The 20,291-nt window shown below is 44.1% G+C and overlaps 1 protein-coding gene across 5 annotated transcripts in view; it reads left to right on the top strand.

Annotated features, from left to right (window-relative positions):
- Positions 1-4,916, top strand: part of WDR37 (WD repeat domain 37) — a 50,643-nt gene extending 45,727 nt beyond the window's left edge. For all 5 annotated transcript variants that reach the window (XR_014503674.1, XM_083406577.1, XM_083406575.1 and 2 more), the window contains 2 exons: positions 715-829; positions 1,559-4,916. Coding sequence is in view for 4 of the 5 variants with exons in the window: in XM_083406577.1 (XP_083262703.1) it covers positions 715-829; positions 1,559-1,690 (247 nt within the window). In the remaining variant the exon portion in view is untranslated. The remainder of the gene's footprint in view (positions 1-714; positions 830-1,558) is intronic.
- Positions 4,917-20,291: the final 15,375 nt, after the last annotated feature.

Raw genomic sequence — 20,291 nt, 5'->3', positions numbered from 1 at the left:
AACTGTAGAGAGGTGGAGTATTGCGTGCAAATCAGTTACAAATTCTTAGTGGGGATCCCACATACATTCTGGGTAGGACAGACTAGTTACTGAATTTGTATCCCAAAGTGAGCGTGTGGCTCTTAAGCATTACCTATTTGAGTGGAGAGCTTGGTTCCAGAGCTAAAGCTATCATATGTTTTTGGACCATTCTGTGGACATCAAAGCAAAACCAATTTCAGGCCTCTTAGTCTGGTGCACCTTAGAATTTTTGTTTTAGTTTTTTGACTGTTTTGCATGACTGAAAATATTTGCATTTGCAGGAACAATTAACTGAATTTATGTAACAGGCCTAAGTCCAAAGGCGTAGATCCAAAGATTCTCATTCATTCAGCTAAAGCATTTTATTTGGATGTATGACCTTCTGAAACGTTCCTTAGTTCTTGGTGGTGATGGGAACCCAAGAAAATTCATGTGTGCATGAGGAAAGCCTTGCAATGCCGTTTCTGCTGCATTGCTGTGTGTCGTGGCAGCGGCAGTGTGAATTTTGATCATCGTCATCTTTAGAAACAAGTGTTTTTCCAGTACTTGATTTTGTTGCAAAAATAAAGTAACATGTATTTGCGGGAAATGTGTACAAGATAAACCTCCAATTAAATCATTTTCAGTGAACTTGAACAACTGTCGGTTCTCATTTGTCAAGCTCCCTAGCTTATTTTTATCTCTCCTGTGCAGGATTAATGTTTGTGTCGGCCAAAGAATCATTGCCCTTCCACATGACAACCGGCAGGTTAGATTATTTGACATGTCTGGAGTGCGATTAGCACGGCTCCCTCGCAGCAACAGACAGGTACCGGTATTTTGAGTTCTATATGTAAGAAAGATCCCTGCTCCCAACCTCTTTTCCCTGTGTGTATGCATAATTAGAAATATTGATAGCAGAATACCTGATCCGAAGATAATGTCTTTAACAGTCGTCAAGTTGCATATATTGAACACAGCTTGTCAGTGTAAAACAACTGCCTTGGATTAAGCCTGTTTTTGAGCCCAATTCAAAGTCTTGTCCTTTAAAGCAGGATTATTATTCATTTAATTATGAACTGCTTTCTAGGAACATCTCAGTGTGATTTCACAATGCGACTTCACAGTACCAATAAGAACCTTCTTTTTGATTGGGGCCATTGGCAGAAATGAACCATGGCCTTCAGGTTCTTATTTCAGAAGCAAATGAATGTTTTCCATTCCAGTACTTCCCTCAGATAAACTGGAATCTGGGCTTCTACATAGGGAGGGCTTGTAACTCACTGTAAGTCCCTGCTTTCCCTTTCCACTTCCAACCTTGAGGGTGGAAAGGAGAAGTTCAGGGGAACTTTGAAAGCCTTTTCCTCCCCCACCTCTTTTGCACCCCCAGAGTTGGAAATGCCAAGGGGTGAAAAAGGATCATGAAGAACTTTCATAACCTCCCTGCACTTCTCCTTTTCATCCTGAAATGTTGGAGGTGGAAAGGGGAAGTGGCTGATTTGAGGCAGGGACGGGTAGGGGAGCCAATATTCTAACGCAGCCGTTTCTGTTCTCCCAGGGGCATAGAAGAATGGTTTGCTGTTCAGCATGGAGCGAAGACCACCCGATCTGCAATCTGTTCACTTGTGGATTTGATCGGCAGGCTATTGGGTGGAACATCAATATTCCTGCCTTGCTTCAGGAAAAATGAGATGCTGAAAGAATTCTTCCCCGGACCCCTCAGTTTTGTTGCCATAGACTTTTTTTGTGCAGACTTTCCTGTAAGCTGGTCTGCTGTTAACATAAAAGGTGCACCTTGAAAGGGAGTGTGTTGCAAATGTTGTTATCACATTGTGCACAGTTTGCATGAAATGTACAGAAAAAATATGTGACCTTTTCAAAGAAGCTAGATTCTTGCATATGGACTTTTATAACTTGGCATCCACTGGTGAGTATAGAAGGATATATGGCTTTCCTATGGAGCATATAAGTGTTAATAAGTTATTCAGCCTAGATGAACAGTAGGGCATTATGTTTGACTTAAATGTGAATTCTGTGTACTTATTGTGAAGAATATATAGTCTGCCTTCCCTCATCATTTTACATATCTGCCTTGTGATTAAGGAGCGTATAGGGCTAAACTTAAGATGAAGGGTGAATTTCAGAAGTATGGTGGAGATTTCCCCTCCCATCTATATTTGAGCACTCCTGCTGATTTGAGCACTCCAGTGTAGTATTTGAGTCTGATTTGAGCACTCCAATGTATTTATTTATTGGAGTATTTATTTCAATTCCCAATTTAAGGGAAAAATACAGTTTTTTTAAAAGCATTGGGCATAGAATGTTGGTTTGCCATGTTGCGTATATTCCTATACATTTCAAGAACTAACTGGTTCACCCTTACTTTGTTGGCTGGAGCCACCATTCTGTGTTTTGGTATTTTACATAACTGCAAACTACAAAATATTATAATCACGGCAATCTGAGCAAGTTTTTAAGCACTTTAGTTTATAGCAGCTGTTATAAACCACAAGCGGCAGATGAAATTTCCTAGAGAATGTGAGGCCTATATCTAAGAAGGATTTACATTGCTACATTTTGTGAAGTTTTTTTTATTATAAAAAAGAGAGAATAAATCTTGAGGGTTTTGGGGTTTGTTTGTTTTTTAAAGAATGCACCTGTGTTTAACATATTTCAAAATGGGACCTCTCCCATCAATGTTCTGTTTTCGGGCCAACAACACTATGCCAGAGATCCAAAAGATCAGACTAGTTATACATGCCAATAAACGTGGCAAGCTACTACTGAAATTAAGTGGCCTGTCAGAAGCAGATTGTAATATGGCATTGTGCTCGGGAGCGGGTCTGCTGTTCAAACACAAAAGTAAGGAAGCTTGTTGGACATGCCCCAACCCTTGGTCATGCTAACATTGTTCTTTGGATCCTGGCCATTGCAACTAAGTGTGCTACCTCAAAAATGAATGTGGGGCTACTATGAATCTTGCTGTTTAACCTTGATAACACACTTTGGATCTCATTCCAATGTGCTGTCCTAAAGAGTAGAAGACAATCATACCAAATTTCGAGGTTGTACTTTGTCAAGACATAACTTGTTAACTTGGAATGAAGGTCCTTGTGTTGTTTCGACAGGCGGTCCTTAGATGGGTTTTGCTCTTCCTAAGTTGTGTTGTCAGCTTGATATGTGCGATTAATATTCCCAAGCACCTCTGATAGCCAACTGTCTTGAAGAAGGTTAATGAGACCGTACGTTAGGACTCCTTCATAGATGTTGTATTTGCAGCTGAGGGCAGTCAGTGCTTCTCTAAACTTTCTGTCCACATCTCAGGGTTGGAGCCAAAATAATCAAAGTGGTAATGTAGGTTGCTTATAAAAGGTTTAAAATTAATTCCCCTACATTACTTTGAGTTACACTTCCTTGATCAGTTCTCCTCTTCCTCCTCCAGTTATTGTGTTCCATAGCTCTGTCCAATAGGAACTTGAGAAGCTGACTCTAGGGGAGAGAGTGGAGGCACCATTTATGAGAGTGCTGAAATCATAGCAAGTCGAGGCATAACATTATAGCATGTCATATAGGAGTTAAAGTAGTTTATGGAGAAGAGAATTAATCCAAGAAGCATATAATAAGTGAATAGCTTGATCTGTTTGGGGCAAAAGGATCTGTGATGTAGCACTAAAGCCTGGAACGAGTGAATGACTGAGGCTTGTGATTATATTATCAAATGTATAATGATAAGTAAATGATGACTTGGAATTTGATTTAAAATCCATAAGAGATACCGCTTTTCGCTTCCCTAATCCGGGTCATCCTCTACCCATACTCGATGGCAAAACTCAAATGAGTTGTGGATGGCTTTATTGCATGTTTTATTATATCGTTTTGCAGCATGTGCTTCTATTTGGGTCTTGTCACAGAGTGACTGGATGGGGAAGCATTGTCGAGAGCAGCAATCTTGCCACATCACTCCTTTATTTATCATTGTTAAAAGACAATGTTTTGCCTACGTGCTCCCTAGCTAATGGGTGTTGCAGGCATTTCAGTTGAATGCAACAAACTCCTTTAGAATGTCTAGACCTGCCATAGGGTAGAGCTTGGGTTCTCAGTGGTCTCATTGACTTGGGAATCACACATTGAGTGGCTTGGGCTCATAGCTCTCCACCTTCAGTGAGAGATGATGGGTGCCAGTTGCACGGACAGTTCATATGAATGGAGTCTTTACATTTTAAAAATACATATGAAATAACAGCGGAGCGTGAAATTGATGCCCGCTGTCACTGAGCTTTATATATCACCAAAGGACCAACCTCCTGTAGCAGAGGTATCTACATGCTTGTTCCCACTCAGCCACATGTCTTGGCTTCATTGAAAGGAGCAAGTTAGTTAAGTGTTGTGTTGAGGCAACAGGTGCCTGTCCCAACAGTAGGTGAATGGTAGCAGTGAAAACAATTATACATTTCACATTTTCTGGTCTTCACATGATAATGAACAGGTCTTCTAATAACTGCTGTGAGTGTTGATTTAATTATGTCTTGCATTTCACATAGAAGGAAAGTGACTGTTACATATTTTCAGTATTGAAACTTAGTTTTGCATAAGATCGCTGTATCACTGGGCAAATCACAAAGACCTGTGTCTGTCTGTCTTTCTCTGTGTATATGTGGTCTTCAAACAGTGCACATCATTTTTTTAAAAATGAAAACATCTGTACCTATTTCAGAAATTGGAAGAATCTTATTTTGATGCCTAAGTCTTTGAAAACCAACTTCCGCAGAGGAAGAAAATCCTGTACTTGTATGTCAGTGTAGAACCACTTGTTTTTTTGTTTACTGATATTCTGGTGATTTGATTGTGTTTTTTTAGATGTTCAATGTGTGTCTTTGTTGCAATTTGAAAATGCCATTAAATCATTCAGCATTGTTTCCGAATGCGTGTTTTTAATAAGCTCTAAATGACCTGATTTGTGCAAGTCTCACCTTGCTCTCTATGTCTTAAGTGAAAGCAGCCAAGTGGAATTTCCCCCAATATACCGTATTTTTCGCCCTATAGGACGCACTTTTCCCCCTCCAAAAATGAAGGGGAAATGTGTGTGCGTCCTATGGGGCGAATGCAGGCTTTCGCTGAAGCCTGGAGAGCGAGAGGCGTCGGTGCGCGAGAGGTGGGAGTTGCCGCTGGGCTCGCAAGGCTTGCGAATAGCAGCCTGTTCTGGGGGCTGGGGTCGGGGGAAGCTCAGGCTTCCCCCGCCCCAGCCCCGCGGCTGGGGGGGGGAATAATTTTTTATTATTCATTTCCCCCCCAAAAAACGAGGTGCGTCCTATGGGCTGGCACCCCCTATAGGGCGAAAAATACGGTATTTCAGGTGAATTCCCGCCCCCTCCCCAATTTCTTCTGCTCTTTGAATTGGAACTAGATGTTCAGGCACAAGGGGCTGCTGCTGAAGAAACAAGCCTATGGGTCCTTTTCCTCCTTATCTATAACATTTAGAAACAACACAGTGATATTCATTACCACGGTTCCACTAACTAGCTGTTGCTTATGGGTCAGGAAAATTCACAGCTTGAGGTTAATCACATTTTGCATATTTCTAGACATTACAGATAAGAATGCAAGAATGAGATGCGGAGCTGTCATTTTCAATGGTCCTCAGCTGATGGGGTCATGGCCTGATCTAAGGTGGGTCACAACAGGAACCCTACCGTCATAAAAATATATGGTTAAAAATTTAAGATATGGCGTGTTTGCGTTCAAGGTGTTCTGTGGGTCTGAAAAAGTTGTAGCCATGGCTGGCAGGAAGAAAGCCAAGTTAGCTGTAGGAAATGGGACTTCTCTGTGTTACAAAATGCACCCTACATTTTGAAGTGTATAACTTAAAAGTGGCTTTGACAGGTATTTGTACGTTTCCATTTCGTACCCTATTCTGCGCAAGCAAATCTTTAATTGCATCTTGCTACACAGGTTATGAACATCCTCCATGTGGCTTGTTTCCCCAGTGTTACGTTAAATTGATTTTTCTTTGCTTAAAGAAACGAGTCAAAACATAGATTCAGTACAATTTATTTTGATACAACAGTCCTCCGAGTATCACGAAACACTCTACAGGCTGAGCAGAAATAACGGATACAGCTTACAATAAGCTGAAGTCAAGATTGACAAGTGATCCAAAGATTGTCGCGTTCATATAAAAATGAAGTGTTAGGATTGCTATGGAAACATCTTGCATAGTTAACATCCTTCCTGAAATATTCTTGCAAAATTGTCATCAATAGCATCTTGAAGGCCTTATGCTATGGGTTTGTCAGGCAGCACAGGCGAGGCCAGGCATATTAAGTTATTGGAGTTAAACATTTCTCACAGAAGAATCCTTGCAAGCATGAAAATGGAATTGGGAATGGAACACCGTGTTGCTCCTCTTTCCTTCTGTTTAAGAGGACGTAACGTAGGCTTGAGAGGAAGAACCCAAAACAGCTGGGGGATCTACAGGCAAGTGTCTAGCCACTCAGGAACCATAAGGGCTATTGGGAAATGTGCAGATACTGACATGGTCAGGTTTCTTAACACCACTGTACCAACTCGAAATTATATGGAGGTCCCTTGTGTGTAATGCTTAAAAGTTGAAGAGGCTGTATTGCAGGCAGAGTAGGGGTTTGATGTGGTCTAGTGGCAATGGGAAGACCGTGGTCCCCTGTGACTGTACCTAAACAAATGTGGAAGTGATTATGTTTTAAAACAGTAGTCTTGCTCCATAAACAATATTGAACGTGAAGCCAGACTTTCTTGATATATAAGCACCATCTGTTGATTCAAAGTTTTGTGCAAAATGGACCCTGCACATAGCAGTCCTGTGGTTGCACTGCTGCAAAATAGCCCCACTTAAAGGGGTGGTGGTCAGCCAAGCTGTCTCATAAGGACTTATCCACCAGCAAACGAAAATTAAAGGGCTGTTCTTGAATATACTTATTAGTGCTTTGAAAGGTTGGCCAGGGTGGCTGCAGCAGGCCGTGCTATGGACATTTAAACAAGTGTTATAACCAGGGTGCTTTGTTTGTGTGGATGGGCAGGCACGAGGGAAGCAAAGGAAATATGCAAAATACGATCTTGGGAGGGGAGATTCAGCATCTTAAGAATCTCAAATTTCATTTTGAAAAAAAGGCAAGTTCCTAGTCCAGCCTTTCTCACTGATGAGCACCCCCCCCCCAATTTTTTGAACTTAAACTCCCATCAGCCCCAGCCAGCAAAGCCAATGGTCAGGCCTGACGGGAATTCTAGGCCAAAACATCCATTGAGCATCAGCTTGGGAAAGATTGTCCTAGTCCTTACAGCTGAGAAGATGTTCATATCTGTGGTGCTGGCCAAAATAAGAGAAGCCAGTGGTGTGGCCTCTTCTTCTCCCCACCTCCGTGAGCAGAATACCCACAAGAAAGGATTCAGGTACGCTTTATTTGCAAAATTTATGCAGGTTGCAAAATTCAGCATGTTGGGGTACAGAATTATAAATATTGGCACAGTACTCAATTTATAGCTGGGGTTTGTCAATGCAAGTCCAGTTTGCCTTCCTGAATGGTATTCTACTGTAAGACTGCTAATATATTAAGTTCCCACTTTCTGACATTCTGTGTGCTTCTTCAAACAAAAGAAATGCCAGCAAGCGGGGATGGTAAATAAGTTAATATAACTACATTGTTTAATGTTTGGCTTTCTCACAGGCTAAGACAACATCCCCAGAGAAGGTGCACTTTGCTATTTAAAAGTGAAATGATGGAATAAGGTTTAATCTGGTTTTAATTTCTTATCTAGCTTTGTCGAAATGTTATCTGCACCTTTGCAGCATAACTTATCAGAAGCCAAGGAAAACAAAGATTTTTTTTTAATGGAACCAATCTCGGAGGAAGACATATAGCACAATACAAGGCTGCTGCTAATCCACAAAGAAAAGGGAATTTGGAATTTTGGTGTACTTGCTGTGTAAACCAGAGAGATGATGGAATTAATCAGATGTGGTGTAGCTTTCTTTCTGTGATCTGTTACTGTACAGCTGAGCTCTTACACGGTCCTCATTTTTGTATGTCTTGGTTCTAATATTTGCAAATGGAGAAAGAGACCATGTTATGTACCAGCTTGAAGGTGGCAGCTGTTGATATAGTTGGGTTCCTTGGAAGAGGCAAGTCCAGGTAAGATCACAGTGCCAAGGTAGTGGAGGCTGGGCCATGTGAGCAAATGAGGCACTGCCCCACTAACTGTAGTCTCTGCTCAACCAGCCCCCACCTGCCTACAGCATTACTTACAACCAGTCCTGGGGGTGAGACTAGTTGTAAGCTTCTTCCTCCTTAGTGTATGTGTTGCCCTTGTAGAACTGGTCAAGGAGGAGGAGGGGAACAAAACTAGAAAGAGTTGGTTCTGCCTGCTTTTGGTTCCGGCTCCATCCACTCATGGTGTCCCTTCTGCAATGAATAACTGTCCCAAGGGCAAAAAGCCAATCAGGTCCGGTGAGAATGAGACAAAGGCAAAGTCTCTTGTTATTTTGCTTGCTTAGAAATGCCTTTGCTTAAGAAAGATTGATGATTCTTAGGCTGCACGATATTCTGCAGTTTGCTGACAATATGTGGCAATAGAGCCCTGGGGGAGGAGGCATTTTTTTAGGAAGTAAGAAAAGTTCCAACTCCAATGTATATTTGAAGGCCTGGAAAAGAAGTTTCCTGGACTCCAACCTGTAAGCAGTAATCTTTGAAAGAGGATTCTTATGGAGATAATTATGTCAGTAACATAACAGGATTAACAAAGGAATGACTGGGTCACACATTTGACCACAAATGGCTCATAAGCAAGGAAGAGTTTTTTCATGATTGGTCTCTGTAGCTGTATTAAGATGAGAGCACTAAAGGGTAGTGAAGGAATAATGCAGGGCCAGAGGTGAACAGAGTTATATGTAATTACATTCTAATATTTTCAGCCCACACATAACATTGCAAAAGCTTTTCTCATATGCTGGACTTTAGCAAGCCTAGACAGATGGCTGGGTTATATTTATATACATAAATTCATATATCGTTTTATTTGTATGACAAACCTAGACAGCATCTTAAAAAGTAGAGACATCACTTTGCCAACAAAGGTCCATATAGTAAAAGCTATGGTTTTCCCATTAGTGATGTATGGAAGTGAGAGCTGGACCATAAAGAAGGCTGATCACCGAAGAATTGATGCTTTTGAATTGTGGTGCTGGAGGAGACTCTTGAGAGTCCCATGGACTGCAAGAAGAACAAACCTATCCATTCTTAAGGAAATCAGCCCTGGGTGCTCACTGGAAGGACAGATCGTGAAGCTGAGGCTCCAGTACTTTGGCCACCTCATGAGAAGAGAAGACTCCCTGGAAAAGACCCTGATGTTGGGAAAGATGGAGGGCACTAGGAGAAGGGGACAACAGAGGACGAGATGGTTGGATAGTGTTCTCGAAGCTACCAGCATGAGTTTGACCAAACTGTGGGAGGCAGTGGAAGACAGGAGTGCCTGGCGTGCTCTGGTCCATGGGGTCACGAAGAGTCGGACACGACTAAACAACTAAACAACAACCTTTCCACAGTTCCACATACCTACAGTATAACAAAAGTAGTCATAAACAGTAAGTAAAATGTTTAAAAATACACAACCAAACAGAACAATTTCCACAAGATCCAAAATAATTAAAACAAAAACCAACCCAGCAACAACTCCCATCCCAACAAAAAACTCCCAACAACACCCCAGCCAGAGTCTGTTCAGCAGCCTCAGCTTTTGCAGCTGGAGTCAGTTCTGCCCTCCCAGACCAAGTAGGAAATTACCTGCAAGGCAGGGAGCGGGTCCTCCAGGACGCACAGCCAAGATGCATCATAAACCCACAAGAAGAGTGTTTCTGGATCAAAGCCTATTTATTCCAGCACTCTGTTCCCACAGTGGCAAACCAGATGCCCATGGGAAGCCCGCAAGCAGGACCTGAGCACAATGGCGATCATCCCATTTGTGATTCCAAGCAACTGGTATTCAGGGCCATGCAATGGAGGTAGAAAAGGGCCATTGTGGCTAACAGGCATTGGTAGACATATCCTCTGGGAATTTGTGTGAGCTTTAAGATCGGCATGCAAAGTGGTGTGCTATTTTAAAATACTACAATAAATAACGTGATATGGAATGGGTCCTGGTGGGGAGGGGATGAAGCAGGTCCAGATTGCAGGTTTGGATGTTGCCTCGGTTCTCTTCTTCCTTCTTACAAGGCAGATGGTGTCCATTGGCTCCGGGGCTGAAGAGGGGACTAAAGCAGACCTGTAGCAGTGCTTGCTAATACTCTTGAGTGGCTTAAAGCCATTGCTCCCTTTCTATTTTATTTTATTAATTTGTATACCACCCTTCATCTGTAGATCTCAGGGTAGTTCACAGCATCAAAATACAAGATAGGAACAACAACAACAACAAAAACCACAATAAAAGCAACAAAAACAAAACAAATCAATAACACCCCCCCCCAAAATTATCACAAAAGGAACACAGATAGGTTCAAGCTGCTGAACCAGTTCTGCCTCCTATAATTGGTGGTGATTCTCCAGCATATTTAATGCTGTATTGTTTTTAACACTTGATTGGGAGCTGCCCAGAGTGGCTGGGGAAACTCAACCAGATGGGAGGGGTATAAATAATAAATTATTATTATTATATTATTCCAGCCTTTCTGGGATCCTTTAGCTGGAGATGCCATTGGGTTGAATCTGTGCCATTCTTTTACAGAGAAGTTAAGTGGGGGTGAATAAGAATCTCTATCCCTTTGAGAGGTTTACAGTCCAGAACAGGGGTGCTCATCGTGCTGACCTCCAGATATTGATGAACTTCAACTTCCTCCACCACCACTGGCCCTGCTACCTGAGGCTGATGTGAGCTGCAGTCCAAAAACAGCTGGAGGGCACCATATTCATCCCTGATACAGAATAGCATCCATATCTCGATTAGAATATAGGAACACACAAAGAGGAAAATGAGTTAACCGAGAAGAGTCTATGGGGGAACCGGAAAGGATCTTTGCTTAAGGCTAGAGCCTTAAGTCATCCCACTCCTGAGCCCGATTTCCATCACACTGAATTGAATTAGGAAGCCTGTCTGGTTTTGATGCTTCATAACCTGCTTCATATGACTAAACCGCAGGAAATTTGGCATGGCTGCTTGTGCCCGCTTCTAGAATAGCAAATCCGTTGGCAGGCCTGCGCTGCGAAGTTGACACAACATCTGTCGTTAGCGCTGTGCTTGCCTATAGACCCAGTCAGCTGTCAGTCCCTGGTGTCTTGTGTTTCTGCTCAACAAATCCAGGCTGCCCGATTTTGTGGCTGGGTGTTTTAAGGGTAACGCACCACTAGGAAGGGAAAGTGCACATGGGTCTTAAATCTGAACACCTGCAAAACTTTAGGCAGCTCCAGAGAAGAGTCCCATCTTCACAACAGCTCTGATCCAGAGCTCTATGTCACTGACTGCCGCTGGTGGAGAAATGCAGGACATCCCAGCCGAGAGGCAAAAACTTTCAGATAGGAACCTTTTCTGGCCCAATGTCCATAAGCAAAATTGGGAGGACCAAATGGATGTTCGCTATGTACGCTAGGCTAGATTTGGGCCACACGAAGGTCAGGGGTTTATACATGTGCCCATACCTGCCTCTCCATCCAGGAAAACAAGGGGCATTATCCCAATTCAGGGACATCTTCCAGGCAAACTTGATGAAGATGCGGAGCAGTGCTGGTAAGGGGTATGGCCTGAGAAAGTCCCAAGGGCCTTGAGTGTCATATTTCTGTTTCCCTTCACGCAGTTCTCCACCAATTCATTTGCAACCTCATGGGAGTTTAAGGCAGGTTCTGTTAGAATATTGGGTTGTTGAGAAAATTCTCCCAAGTGCCCCTCTGGATTACAAAATCCTAGAATCGTAGAGTTGAAGGGACCCAGAGGATCACCTAGTCCAATGCCCTGCAATGCAGGAATATGCAGGTGTCTCTTACGGGAATTGAACCTGCGACCTTGGTATTATCAGCACTACGTTCTAACCAACTGCCCTCCAGTGTGTGTGTGTCTCTCTGAGTTGTGTATACAAGCATATGTGCCTGCTTTTGCCCTGCTTTCATCAGATGCACCTCAATTCCACTTAACTATATGTCAGCATATTGCTTTTCTGCCTCCGAGATACCTCTTATCCGTTGAAGATTTCTGAAAATACTTGACATGTATGAGGGTTTTCTTAAATGTGCTGACGGTCAGCCTTCTTGATCTCAACTGTTTCGCAGCTGTGCTTCCTTCCTTCCTTGGAAAGCCAAGTTCACTCTGCTGTTCATTCACTGTTGTTTCTTCCCTGTTTTGATCTCAAGCAACCTTTTCTTGTGTCAAACCATGGTGTGTGAGAATAGTTTCACACAATAAGGTGCTCTTAGTGTTAAATTCCACTAGAGGGCAGGGCAAGACATACAAGGAAAAAAGCGTGTGTGTTTAAGTATAAGACTACATTTAGAGATTATTTGTCTAGTAGACTAAAATGTGAATAGGGTTAGGATTTATGTGCCTTTAAGGCATCATCAGAACAATGCACTTGCTTGCTTTCATTCATTCGTAATTTTTGCTCTGTCAAGACAGATGCTTTGCATGAGAACATGCCTCAATCAACCCTTACCTTGAAAAAAGCCAAGAGAACATGCTGTAACTTTTACTTTTAAAAGAATGCCGTACCCTTTCCTAAACCTCAAGGCAGCTTACTAAAACTTCAAAGTTTACGGAATGTTAAAAGGCATAGAATACAGTAATATAATGTAAAAAAACAAAATCTAATATAAGCCATGGATTATAGGAGAAAAATTGCTCAGAAAACCAAAAAACGTACTGAACATAAAATAATACAAGCTATTGTGTGTTGTTGTTGCTGCTGTTTTTTAAAAAAAGGGATAAAAACAGACATTAAAATTGTAGACACAATCAACTTATTAAAATATAGATAAAATCAGACTTACGTTTAAAATGTATATAGTAAAATTACATGGCTTGCCTAAGCAAAAAGTTTTGTTTTTTTAAGCAGGCGTCAATAACCATACAAAGAAGGTTTCTGACTAATGTTGTTGTTGCCATCTGTCTGTCTTGAGATACAACGGAGTGCGCCTATGGGGATGAAGTCAAATCGCGGAAGAATCACAAGGCATCAGCCAACCGTCTTAGGGACACTGTTCCAGATATGTGTAGGGTGTGCTCCTTAACCTTTTCTTCTCCTGAAGATGTCCTACAAGGCAGCGGGTACGGATTTTTCCTCAGGGCTTACTCTAGCGTCAGAGTTTTCTGATGGGCAACATTCCCAGGTTGATGGGCCCCATCTGGCCCTCACTTCCTTCCCTCTGCAGCACATTCAGAAACTGCCTTCTTGACCATTGGACCCACTGCTCCATCTGTTGGAGCCTGGCTTCACATGCAGGGGAAGTCCATAACTCAATGAGGGTTTGAGACCCATCAGCTGCCCTCACCTGGTTTAGCTAGCCAATTGGATCTGTTTCCCGAGCTGTGGCCACTGTCAAAAGCTAGATAGCTTCTGGGAGCCACAGGTGAGAGCTGAGTGCAGGGTGGGGACCAAAGGTGGACAAACTGCCCCAGAAGGAGCACCAAGATATCCCCCATCAGAGGTATTACCCCCCCCCTTAACACCCCATACACCCTTGACGAATATTAATAGGCAGAGAATTTCAGAGAAAACAGCTGCTTCCACACTGAAGATTGGTGTCTCACAACGGCAGAAAGAACACTGGGTGGAATTCAGCATAGGACACATTCATGCCACACATTTAAAGCACTATGACGCCACTTTAAACAGTCGTGGCTTTCCCCAAAGATTTCTGTGAATTGCATGTTTCCAGAGAATGGTTTGACAACCCACTTTTCACAGAGAACTCTCAGAATTATAGCTCTGAGAGGGGAACAGAGGTCTGCTAAGAACTCTCAGCACCCATAGCAAACTCCCAGAATGCTTTGCAGGAAGTATACCCTCCAACGTGCTGAGTCCCCAAACCAGGATGTCTGTCTTCTCGGCTGTGCTTCTGGCACAAGTCACATGACCTGTACGAGAACCCAAAAGATGCGCTTTCATTGGGGCTGAAATCACAGTGCCCAAAATGGCCACCATGATATTGCACGATGTCCCACCGGGACAGTTGAAGGGTATGAGGAAGTGTTTAAAGTGTTGTCGGAATGCTTTAAACATGGGGTGACTGGGCCTAAGATCGACTCAGAGTTGGCACATTGAAATTAATGGACCTTAGGCATGTTCATGCATTTCAATTGACCTACTCTGAGTAAAACTTAGCTAAAAGACACCCATTTTGTGGCACTGGTGCAAAAGCACCAGTTTCACATCAAGCCTATATGTGCTAAGGACATCCTTCAAGTAAACTGGCCCCAAACTGGTCCCTTTCAAAGGATACTCTTCGTCCATGGTCCCTAACTTCCTCAGCAAAACAACCGTCCACAAAACAATGACAGACACCAATAGCAGTGGACCACAAATAGGCTGGGAATATTTTCAGGTTTCTTCTTTGCTAATTGGTCACAATGACACCCCTGCGCTGAAGTGAACAGGGGGAGAATTTCAACACAAACGCAACACTTTCTTTAACCCGGCTAAAGAATGCACAAGAGCTGGCTAAGAGGCAGCTGATGAGGCTGTACATGAAGTGTTTTATTTATTTTGTGAAGCCTGTGCTTTAGGCCTCGGGCCGTGATATCCTCACTTGACTCTCAAAGTTCATTAAACACTGCCCTGTAAACCTAAGGCCCAGTATCGTCCCTGGCTGCCTGCTCTGCCAAGTTCTTGCTCTGTTACTCCCTAACCAGGATAATTTCCTTAAAAATCCAGCCAGCAGCAGTATTGGAGGCAGCAGCTGTGCCTAACCCGTCAGAACTTGTGCTCCTTTGTGCACTGCTATGCCTGTAGCATGCTCAGGCCTTGGCTTTTATTTTTATTTTGAAAAAAGCACCCTGCTCCATTATGTCATTATTATGATCGTGATTGTGCTTAAGACTTTTCTAGGTGCTTAGGGAAACAACACAGTCCTTGCCTGCAGGCGTTAATAGATGTGATACAAAAGGGGAAGGCAGAATGGTGAGGGAACAGGCCAGCAAGGGAGGTTTCGGGCCCTGACGCCTCATAAAGGCACAGCAAGGTTTAATGATGAGTAGGCTGAATGGCCGCTGAAGAAAAAGGGTTCTGGGAAATAGCTGGTCTCAGCCAATGATGTGGGCTGCTCTCGCTCGTATGTCCCACTGAACACCTGTTGTAGCCGTTGTAACTTCCGAAAGTTAAGGACTGGCTAACAGGGTCTTTTTGTATGAGGTTCGTTCACTGCCTCATCAGAAATTGTCCGTGATACTTCAGGCTCCCCTACTGCCTGTAAACTGTTTTTCTCTTTAGCAGGTACCTGCAAAGGAATCACTTGGTTAAGCAGCGACACTCAAGTTACATGTAAGACAGGCCTTTGCAGTTTATCAAATGGATAAGCGGGAGCCAACTGCCTTGCTTATTGGTGAAGCAATTCTTCTTCCCCTAAGGAAGAGTAGCATCGGAAATGTGTTGGAATTTAAAGATTCCCTCCTGTTTTTTTTTCCTATCTGGGAGGGGGCATTTTGGCAGGGCATCAGTTCCGCGTCAGAAGAACTCTGATGTGCATCTAGGCCTACAGACTTAGATTGATTTTACAGCATTTCCCTCCCCCCAAAAGAGAGAGTCTCCTCCAGGAGACCTCTAGCCCCCTCACAGAATCACAGTTCCAACCATGCCCTCAGAAGAGAGAGTGACTGTCACATCTGTAGTGTGAATATGCTTAGGCTGTGGCCCACTCACTCTTAGACTCCTCGCACATCATACTTTTAAAGCACCCATCCTGAGAATTCTGGGAACTGTAGTTCACCCACCACAGAGCAACAATTCTCAGCACCCTTCACAAACTACAGTTCCTGTGATTCTTTTCTTTGGGGCGGGGAGAGAGTTCCTTAAATGTATGGTGTGTACACAGTGTTAGTAATGCTGATTAGAAAGGGGTTGTGTTCTGTGGCAAAATATGTTCCAGCCTCTCGGCCGACAATTCTGGAGTTTGCTCCTAAGAAAAACTTGACCGGCGCTATATTAAATGCAAAAAAACGACACAAGCTTTGACATCTCCAGACCTGAAGACGGCGGAGTCTGGATGAGCTGCAGCTCTTGACACTTGCTTGCTGGGCTGTAAAATATTTGCTTGTTCTGAGGGCTGCTTGTAGGTGACGTCCAAGAAGATGTCTGGAGAGTGCAAGGGAAAGCGCTGGAGAAAATAGGAGGTGAGGACCGTGAAGGTGAAAGAGGTGATGATGAGCTTCCAGTAACAGCTGGCAATTAATTTCCACTATCGAGACTTTCGCAACGTTGGCAGCCACACAAAGCTCACTTCGCCCTTAAAGTCTCACAGTAGCTGTACACAGTGACTTGGAATTCCTGCTCGGTGTGGAATTCCAACCCTAAACAAACTGGCATTTCTCACTCTGAAATGGGACAATGCAGTACACTATCAAAAATATAGGGTTTTGGGGGGGGTTTGGTGGGGAGCATAGCTGTCAAGCGTCCCTTATTTGGCAGGACAGTCCCTTATCCCAGTGTCATGTCCCGCTGCTGTCCCTTATTGATGAGGCTTCGTTTGGCTGCTGGCTGGGCATTCTGCCTTTGGCTCAGAGGGGGTCAGAAGTCGAACATACCTGTGCCCGAAAAATCCCTTATTTTGGCTGCTGATCCCTTATTTTGGAGGCTGCTGTTCCCTTATTTTCAAGGTTGACAGCTATGGTGGGGAGGGCGGCTTGATGTTGACCTGTGCAGCTCCCACTGCTACCCATGTACCCAGCCTGCTAGGCATCTGGTACATGATTAATATTAGGCTCCTTTAGCCTCACACTACTGGTGAATTGTGTAAGTTGCAGGCTCTTGTAACCACAGTGGCAGGCGCAAACCTTGGTGTACACCAGCTATAACTGGGAGGCACTCTTGCCTTCATAGCTTGAGAGGAGCAAGTGTTGTGTATGCATGCTAATGCACCTAATGTATTTGCCAACTGCCAACATAGGCAGACACCTACTGGGCTGTTTATTAGCCAAATATCTGTATTGGTAAAATAACCAACAGCTGTTTGCAATTGTGAAGGAGGGGCATCTCTGCCTCCATTTTGCACACTGAGCTCTAGCAGCACTCAGCACCGTCTTGCACTTGACACCGAAGGCCAAGCACAGCTTTTGGGGGGAAATTAAAAACACAGGCTCTTTCCTGCAAAAGTTCTGCCACTGAGCTATATCCCTTTCTCAGCATTTTAAGGCACAATCGGCTAAAGAGAGCATGCAAGTTTACCCCTGAACTTGAGTCTTCTCATTTGTGGGATCCTTTGAAGGCTGCTATCCTGTTAGACGCCTAGCCTGGGTGTGCTTCAGACATGAAAGTTTCATCTCAGCAGAAGTATGGAAAAAGTACCAGTCAATACGCTGAGTATTCCCCAAAGCCAATCCCATTTCATTGGATGGGGAACCTATGCCCTAAGTTGTATAGCTTCACATTGGCTCAAGGATCAGATGCCTTTGCTTTATCTTAGCCCATCTAAATGAGCTGCGTGAGGCTGGGATTCCTCCAGCTCTGCATCCTTTTGTAGGGCAGACTGCTGCAGGGTAACATTCTGTTCTTGGAACGATGCGCTGAGCTCGACAACACGCCCTCGCATCCCCCCGCAGGCCTGAGAGGCCCGGCAAGCATGTAAGAACACAAGAAGCCGGAATCGAGATCTGCCCTGGAGATCTCCAAACAGCATTTTGCCCCGAAACACAAGGCTTCATCTGGACTTCAGCCATTCCCAGAGCCTTTTTGAAGTAGCTGCAGCTCTGACAGGAAACTGCGACGGAAAACAATCCATCTGTATTCTGTGCACAGATGGAGAGTCTGAATCGGCAGAACTTTCTATTTGTGTGTCTGTGTGCTTATTGATATACACATTAGAAGCCTGGAGCTAAAATGTTGGTTCTGTTAATAATTCAGATTGGAGTAAGAAACTTGGCCGGTTCCAGCACGGATTCTCGGTGTTCGTTGCCTCCTTGCCAAGGCCAGGGACTAAATGTCTTATGTCACCTCCATAGGAAGCTGCCTTATACTGAATCAGGCCACTGGTACATCTAGGCCAGCATTGTCTGCCCTGACTGGGAGTGGTTCTCCAGGGTTTCAGATAGGAGCATTTCCTACCTTATCAGGAGAAGCCAGGGATTGGACCATAGCTGTCAACTTTCAGATTTGAAAATAAGGGATCAGCAGCCTCAAAAATAAGGGATCAGCAGCCTTACCTGTCCTGGGGACAGTCTATGGGATATCTAACAATCTGGGATAGCAGCGGGAAACAGCGCTGGAATAAGGGAATTTCCCACAAAAAAGGGGAAGGTTGACAGCTATGGATTGGACTTGCGCCTTTCCCCATGAAGATCAGCTGAGGGTGCCCAGAGGAACGTTAAGTTGAAGAGCTTGCTGAAGCTTGACCCTGTAACATGCCCCCTCTCTGGCGCTGCAAATCATAATGGTGCAAGAAGCAGGATGAGCACAGACTGTCCCTGCTATGTGATTGAACCTTCCTCTTCGGCAGTTTTTTTGCTGTTGTTGGCAGCTGTCTGTTTCGAGACACAATGGAGTGCGTCTCCAGGCGCAAAGTCAAACTGCTGCGTTAGCAGCACCAAAGTGACTTCCCTGGGGCACAAGCCTGGGCAGTGTGCATGGAGGTCCTGGGCTGCCCATATAACAAGACCCCCCTCTTGGTCTTGCTGATGTGGTCTAATGGAAAGCAGAGCAATACATTTGGCACTAGCTTGGCTGCAGAAGTTGCCAGAAGGAGGCAAACAAGATGCCATCCAACAGTCTTGGGGACTCCATTCTGGATTTTTGCAGGGTTTACTCCTTAGCCTATTCTTCTCCCGAAGGTATCCCAAAAGGCAGCAGAGGTTTAGGATCAGAATTTCTCTTCTCCTAGATGGGCTACCTTTCCAGGTAGACAAGCCCCCTCTGCTCCTCACTTCCCTCTACAGCACATGCAGAAAGCGCCTTCTTGACTGTTAGACTGTGGGTCTCATCTGTTCAATCCATGGAGCCTGTCTTCACATGCAGGGGAAGTCATTGAGGTCCAGCTCCAAGGGCCTTCCAGCAGTTCTCTCACTGCGAGAAGTGAAGCTACAGGGAACCAGGCAGAGGGCCTTCTCGGTAGTGGCGCCCGCCCTGTGGAACGCCCTCCAAACAGATGTCAAAGAAATAAACAACTATCTGACTTTCAGAAGACATCTGAAGGCAGCCCTGTTTAGGAAAGTTTTTAATGCTTGATGTTTTATTGCTTTTTTATTATTCATATTCTGTTGGAAGATGCCCAGAGTGGCTGGGGAAACCCAGCCTGATGGGCGGGGTATAAATAATAAATTATTATTATTATTGTAGGAAGAAGAAGAGAAGAGGTTGGATTTGATATTCCGCTTTATCACTACCCGAAGGAGTCTCAAAGCAGCTAACATTCTCCTTTCCCTTCCTTCCCCACAACAAACACTCTGTGACATGAGTGGGGCTGAGAGACTTCAAAGAAGTGTGACTAGCCCAGCAGCTGCATGTGGAGGAGCGGAGACGCCAACCCGGTTCACCAGATTACGAGTCTATTGCTCTTAACCACTACACCACACTGGTTCCTAACTTCCTAAGTCCCTAACTCACTGAAGGTTTGAGACCCATCACCTGGTTTAGCTGGCCAGTTGAGCTGTTCCTGGTGTGTTGCTGCTGTCACATGCTGACAGCTTCTAGGAGCCACAGGTGAGAGCTGAGTGCATCATGTTTAGCAGGGTTTTGGCTGTCAACGTTATTAGAGGCCTGAAAGTTTACTGGCACAAGCAAATGGCTGATAGCTTTCTCATGGCGGGACAGGGAAACAAGATCTTAAATGGCCTAATGGAAGCAGCCAGGGTCATGAAGAGTGTTGATAAAAGAGCACATAAACTGCACCAATGCTGGATTTAATTACCTGGGAAGCTAGCATGAGCAGGGTATTCATGCAGAACTATTTCAGCAAAGGGAAGTTGGTGATTATTAATCCCCATTCTCCAAGGCCGCATTACTTATCTTTCAGAGCCTTAGGCCAACAAGATGTTTCACCCATTGTTGAATTGCAAGCATATATGAGTGGCTTGTGAGACAGCAGCAAATGTAGCAAAACATCCCTTATTTTTAAAGGAGATGGTGGCTATTCACTTCCGTGATG

Source organism: Podarcis tiliguerta, assembly GCF_965153285.1.
Source record: "Podarcis tiliguerta genome assembly, chromosome: 12".
In the NCBI taxonomy this organism is placed as follows: Eukaryota; Metazoa; Chordata; class Lepidosauria; order Squamata; family Lacertidae; genus Podarcis; species Podarcis tiliguerta.
This window is presented reverse-complemented; position numbering and strand designations above follow the sequence as displayed.